Raw genomic sequence first — 7,314 nt, 5'->3', positions numbered from 1 at the left:
ATCATATGCATCAACATATTCCTTTTGTTGGCAGCTTTGATTTGCAAATGACAACTTTCTACCAAATGAAATAGCGACTGAAAGTACCCCATAAGTAAAATGGAAAACAAAATGCACCTTGCACCAATGCATTAAATATTTGTATAGATTGACTCTATACACCATTGTATTTAAATGGTGTATATCCTAACTTATAGAATATTGAATACATTATTACAAAATACATATTAATTATTTCTTAAATACTTAACCTAGTTAAACAATGATACAACTAAGTTAATATTCTCACCAATCAAAATGGTTTGAAAAAAATACATTAAACACATTGAAATGTGTGTTAATTATGAAACAAAAATATATATTAAATTTATACATAAATGAGTAATATATACAAAGATAGATAGTTGAGATTAACTACATAAAAATATGTGATTGAAACCTAAAACCATATGTTACATTATTATGTGACATAATATATAAATAAATTCATATATATATAAACCTAATGAATCTCCACCCCTTTTAAATGGGATATGTAAATGGAAACTCTTAAATATTATGTGGTGGCTTGGTCACTCATCTTTTCCAAAGATCTCAAACCATGTGATCCTCTATGATCACACATAAATCCCTCGTGTCAAGAAAATTACCCCTCATAATAACTCATAAATCCCTCGTCTCCGAGAAAAAAAAATCAATGTAGATCACTCTTAAATCTCTCGTCTCCAAGAAAAAAGAAAACAATATAGAGAGTCAGAAAGATCTACAGCCTCATAAAGCCCTTGTTTGTCCTCGAAAGCATTGCACTCATAAATCCCTCGTCTCATGGAAACAAAATTATCAGTATTTGTGTTTGAAACATTTACAAGGCTTAAAAAATCCTGGAATATCAAATAATGAAATTATTGCATTTGATGTGATAATTCATTATTGCATTTGATGTGATAAAATTATATAAAGAAGGGAAAATTTTAGAGGTTAATATAAATGAAGGGGTAATTTTTTTGTTTTTTCTTTTAAAAAATTATTTTTTAATTTTATAATATAAAAATATTTTACATTTAAAATAGTCAAAATTTTATAAATATTATATATAAAAATTATTAATTTTTTTTTTTTTTTTAATTAGTCATTAATATTTTATAATATAAAAATATTTTATATTTAAAATAATCAAAATTTTATAAATATTATATATAAAATTATTAAAAATTTAAATATTTTTAGCATTAAACCTTTTAAAGTTTACCTAAAATAAAACAAAAAAATAAACATTTTAAAATTTACAAAATGCCAAAATCTCTCAACATTAAAATAAATTTCCATCTTTATAATTCTCCTTAAGAAAACATACCCAACCTAAAAAAATAAATACCAAACATGAGAATCCAGGCTCGTGCTATACGATGAGTGGAATGACAAGGACAAGATAGCTAAAGGAGAATAATGTCCATGAAAAAGGTGACGTATCAAAAAGCAATGAAAGACGTGTAACACCTTATGCCTAAAGTCCTTGGACGTCTAGCAAAAATTTATTTAAATATTTCAAATGAAAAATAATTTATTAGAGATGATATGTAATATTTATATATTACATTTTAAAAATAGATTTAATCATTAAAATAGAAAACTTAAAAATATTAATATGCATGAACACTAATAATAGATATATAAAATATAAATATTTTTTTTTTAATTTATAATTTTAAATATAAGTTTAATAGGTTTGTTTGTTTTTTACACAAAAAATATTAATACACATGAACATTAATAATAGATATTAATATATAAAATATAAAGCAATTTTTTTAATTTATAATTTTAGATAGGGTAATGTAAATATGGTATGTATGTTTTTTGAGAACAATAAAAATTTCAGTATGATTTTGGGTAAAAATTATAGAATTTTTTGAAAATTTAGGTTATATTTGTCAAGATTCTAGATTTTGGGTGCCCTATAGGTTTTTGATGGCGTTGAATCTATTTTCTCCACAGAAAAACAATTCAAACTCTTAGAGTTGGATTTATTAAGAATTTTTGCGAGAAACTTGTCATGTGGCCAAAATTGTGGCCTTGTTAGACAATTTTTTAGGTTGTCAAATCCATTCACAATCTTACTAGAAATTGTATTACCAAATTCCAAAAAAATATTGCCTTTAATTATCATTTTGAATTTGATTTTGTTTCCTTGGTTAAATTTGATAGGTATTTACCCGTATTTCACTTTTTAAATCTTCATTAACTGTCATTTTTCATTTTTAAAATTTGGAGGTCATTAATGACATTTAATTAATTACCTATATATATCCACTTTATTGATTTTTTCATAAAGTAACAAAATTTATATTTTTCTATAAAATAGCAAGTAGTTTTAATAATAACTTTTCATTAATAATGGAGAATTTGATTTTTTACATAGCTAATTATTAAGCCAAGAGGCTTTGCAGCCAACTACAAAAGAGATGTTGTAATTCCTTGGTATGTTATTGAGGAAATCTATTATGGGATGTAAGAGTAGTGTAATCCATTTCTATATATCAATCCAATCAAGCACAACACACCCATTTGATGTAAAATATGTAAGTTTTAATGTTTTCAACTAGTTTAGATTTTCTCTAAGACAATTTTGCTTCCTCAAGCATTCATTTATTTTGATTTGAATTGATATTAATGAATTTTATTTAATGTATGCACTTTGTTCGTGACTATGGAGCTAAATCTATTATGGGATGTAAGAGTAGTGTAATCCATTTCTATATATCAATCCAATCAAGCACAACACACCCATTTGATGTAAAATATGTAAGTTTTAATGTTTTCAAATAGTTTAGATTTTCTGTAAGACAATTTTGCTTCCTCAAGCATTCATTTATTTTGATTTGAATTGATATTAATGAATTTTATTTAATGTATGCACTTTGTTCGTGACTATGAAGCTACCAAGTTGTTCAATGAGAAAGTTGTCTCCAAAGGAGATGAGAGGTCTAAAGAGGAGCACTATAAATTGTACTTGTAAGTTAATATAAATTTATTTATTTATAAAATCACATTTAATCTTTCATGTGCATCTCATAACTTACCCCAAAAAAGACTCTACTCATAATTTAAATTTTAATGGTTTCTTAAGACTGAAAGTATATTTTAAATTCATAGTAAATGAGTTTTAATTTGAATTTGTTTATTTCTAAGTCACATTTATTCATAAAAATTAATGGTAGTGTAAGACTGATAGTATGCTTTAAGGTTATAATAAATAATTGAATAAGATAAAAATGATTATTCAATATAATTAAATAATAATTTTAATTTATTTATTAATATTATTTAATTAATTGAAATAATTAGTCTTTTACGTGGAATTCTATTTTTCTCCTCCTAATGCAGGTAAGATAATTTTCTTGCCTTAAAGAAAAGAAAAAGTGAAGTGAGAATTCACCAAATTAAATCCATATTAAAAAAATAACTTTCTATTATAAAAAATAACCTATTTGATATTTTTAAAGTAATATAAAGCATAAACATTCCTTGACGGGTGTGAGTGCGCAATAATCACACGAGGGAATAGATTGGAGAGGCAATTCGACATACAACAAAATTGATGGGATCGATCACAGGGCCGTGTGTTGATGGTACAAGGGCAGAGAGGCCCAAGTGGCGGAAACCAGGAAGAATCAAGAAGGTGGCTTGGAGCATTTTATACGTCGTTTGGAGTTTGTGTTGGATTTCACTCTGGTGGGTTATGGGAGTTAGGTGCAGAGGGGATGAAGCAGTGGTGTGTGCACATGTACTCCTATTGTGCATGCAAGCTTAAGCTTGTAGATTTGAAGGCATTTTTAGCGACAATGATAGAGGCTTTGTGGTGTTGGTTTACCTCTGGTCTAACACAAGGGAGATTTGGGACCTGGGTACGCATGATAGTCTCGGTGGCTTGGTATCCACTGCAACTCTCGCCTTCCTCAATTATCCTTAGAGCGGTAGGGAGGGGTCTTGTGGAGGACAACCATTGCACTGGTTAGTGTTGCTCTCTTTTGTGTGATCTTTTGTCATGAGGTGGTGGACGACATTGCTTTGTGGCTTTGCATCCTTGGGGTATTGCTGGTATTTGTCACTGGTTAACAACACTTGGGAGTTTGGGGGGTGAATTGAATTGTGAAGGTGATCCGCAGTAGTGGAGAGTAGCATTGAGTGGGAGGAGGCGAGCTAGGGACTCAACGAACTTGGTCTGGTAGTGGGTGACAGTAGCTGCATTGAGGCAAGCGAGCTTGATGATTCTAGTTAGAGTCGGAAGGAGGGTGCAGTGGGTGAGCATGGAATGACGCACAACGGCGCAGACTAGGCTTGGTAGAGCTGTAATGTAGCGGTAATAGGGTAGGTCGAGACGTGGAGCTGGACACTAGGGCTAGTTGGGGGGAAGGGCTGAGCGAGGGGTTGACCGCGAGGAGGAGGGTGTCGTGATGGAAGAAGAGGTGGTAGAGGAGTTGCCCCAGTGCTCTGGCCGTGTCGAACAACTGCCAACATTGCAGACCATTGTGGAGTAGCTATGGGGCATCCAAAACAACCTAGACATTCTTCGAGAACATCGATATGAAGAACAAAATGAGGTAGTTGCATATATCAATGATTTACAGTGTTCGGAAGAAGAAATTATGGATCGCCTACCCTCTGTTCTTCACAACGAACGCCGAGTTGATGAACGTTTGGATGAGATAGAGGCCAGATTGGCACACATAGATTTTCATGTCCATGAGGGCCACGCGCTGTTGGCGGTCCAGTGTCCCATCCCAAGGCAAAATCCTCCTATCTAGTTGTGATAAGAGTTCGTAGTTTTTTGGTTCTGACAATTTTTTGGGCATTAGAACCGGTTTACTTTATGGTGTTTTGTAGAATCCACTTTTTGTTTTCAAGGTAATGTATAACTTTCTCGACCAAAAAAATATAAAATATAGACCTATATTTTATGATCAAAGTCATAATTAAAAAATTATGAAAACAAAACACAAAATTTATACTACCAAAAAAATTATTTTTATACTCGCAAAATATAGAATACATGATATTAAAAAAAGGCAAAAATAAAAATCAAACGTAATCTGAAAGCAATTTTAAAAGGAAACAGTCGTAACAAAATTGCACTAGAAGCTTTTTGGTCCGAGAGAGGAATGTAATGGAGGCAATGTACAGATGACTTGCGTGGTTGCAACTCAACTTAAAATCCAAGTTATGATTCTGATTCTAAAATGGGAAGGCAAATAAAGGAGAGCATACCATGTTCAGGAAGGGACAGTAACCATTAATCTTTTCGCTTTATATGGTGACGTGGGGCTTATAGGTGATTGTATGAAATCTCAGACCACAAGCAACAGCATGGTATATTTTCCATTCTTCGATGCTTCACGCCACATTATTCTATTCCTTAACTCTCCAGTGCGCACTTTCGTTATCCGTCGAATAGTCTGCGACAATAGCATGACCATGCCCACGCAATCCATAAGAGGCGGCTCCTTCGGTTTCTGCAGAGGCATATAAATATACATAAAGAGACCAGTAACGAAGCAAGCCATCTATGTGCTAAATTGGTTTGGTTTTGTAGAGAAGCAGCATTTATATTTTTTCCACACTAATAATCCATTCTGTAGTTTGTTAAGAGAGGAGATTAAGGGACGGAATGGATTCTGAGTTTGAGCCAGATCTACGCACGGAGGAGACCCCTGAAGCTCGCATCGTCATCGTTGATCTCAAAGGTGATTTCCATGAATATGAACAGTTATACCTTTCCTTTCCCTTTTATGAAATCTGCAATGCGTTGCGGCCTCTGTATTTGTACGGTACTTTTAGGGATACTTATTCCGCGATTTAGCTGTGCAGGTTTTGGTTTCAGAAGAGAAGATCTGAGAGTGCAGATTAATAGCCAGGGAAATCTCATCATGAGTGGAGAACGTCGCGGGAAGGAAATCGAGGAAATACCAAAGGTGGGAGGCCGATTACAGAAAATGCAGATCAGACAGGGACATAGATTCAGAAAGGTTATTGACGTCGCAGAGAATTTGAATTTCGAAGGCATCACTGCCAAGTTTAAGGGTGAAGCGTTGCGTGTCTACCTGCCTCTTGTTCATATTCTCGACCTGCAGAATCAGGCACCATCTACACACCAGGGTCATGGCAGTAGAGAACCACATGTGGCCGATCAGTCTGTAAAGTCAAATGACGAGGGGTCGAATCCCGTAGAGCAAGAAGACTCGATTCAGGAGCCAGAGGTAAGTCGAAATCAATATAAAGCCAAGGCCAGTGCAGCTGCGCAAGAATCAACGGAATTGCAGGAAGAGAAAGAACCGGAATTGCTGAAAGAGAGAGAACCAAAATTGCCGGAAGGCTTGGTTTCGGCAGCATTTGCAGAGCCAGGTACTCCGCACCAATCTGAAGCCACCCAATCGAAATCTAAGGAAGAAAAAGAAGATGAAGACGAAGGACAGACGTCAGGAGAAACGCCGGAAAGCAGAGATCCTACACCGGAAAATAATCTAGAGTCTTCTGTAGATGACGGAAAACCGGAAGAAAAAAATCAGCTTGTGCATAATGAAGATGGGGATGGTATTTGAGATGTGATTATTCGACACGTACAGGACAATGGAAGCTGCTTGAAATAAAGTAGGCTTATTTTGACATACTTGGCAATGGATTCCGATGCTTTCAGATTTCTGCTTTAGGTTTTGTCATAAGCTCTGTTTTAACTTTTTATTAAGGAAGTGGAAATGGAATGGGACCGGTAGTTTTGATTTTTAGGTTAAAGGTGTTTTATGATTGTCCTTTGCTCTCTTTTTAATCAACATCTTAAGTTTCTCTACTATGTATTCAATGATTTTTAAAAAAAAAATTGTTTCCCAAATACATGGATTTTTAGTTTTTTAAAACATATTATTTTTCAAATTTTAAAGTTATTCAAAAAGCTTTATAGAATTGATGATTTTATTTTATTTTTTAAAATGGGCAGAGTATTTTAATATATTTATTAATTTAAATTTATTTTAAATAATAGTATATGAATATAGAGATAACCTATTTTTTTTAATGTATAATTTATTAATCATTTAATTTTATTTGATTTATTAATATTTTATGTTAAAACAATATATTAGTAAACTGATTATTTTAGATGTTTAATAATTTAAGTTTAAAATAAATTTAATTTGATATTCATTTCTCATTTTGTTTTAAAGATGAACCATATTAATTGGTTCGAAACAAGTTTATTGTTTTAATTTTTTTAATAACTTTATTTGCATAGGAAATATGTATTTTTTAATTTAATTTAATTGT

General features: G+C 32.2%; 1 protein-coding gene across 1 annotated transcript; it reads left to right on the top strand.

The window, feature by feature from the left end:
- Positions 1–5,454: 5,454 nt before the first annotated feature.
- LOC149229020 (uncharacterized) lies at positions 5,455–6,779 on the top strand. Its single transcript, XM_089375774.1, has 2 exons — positions 5,455–5,741; positions 5,866–6,779. Exons 1-2 carry the CDS (start codon positions 5,666–5,668, stop codon positions 6,594–6,596), a joined length of 807 nt encoding a protein of 268 aa, XP_089231900.1. The 5' UTR covers positions 5,455–5,665; the 3' UTR covers positions 6,597–6,779.
- The last annotated feature ends 535 nt before the right edge of the window (positions 6,780–7,314 follow it).

Source organism: Pinus tabuliformis, chromosome J (genome assembly GCF_031772625.1).
Source record: "Pinus tabuliformis cultivar Carrire ecotype Pingquan chromosome J, CPIR1, whole genome shotgun sequence".
In the NCBI taxonomy this organism is placed as follows: domain Eukaryota; kingdom Viridiplantae; phylum Streptophyta; class Pinopsida; order Pinales; family Pinaceae; genus Pinus; species Pinus tabuliformis.
The sequence above is the reverse complement of the archived record's forward strand: the minus strand, read 5'-3'. Positions and strand labels throughout refer to the sequence as shown.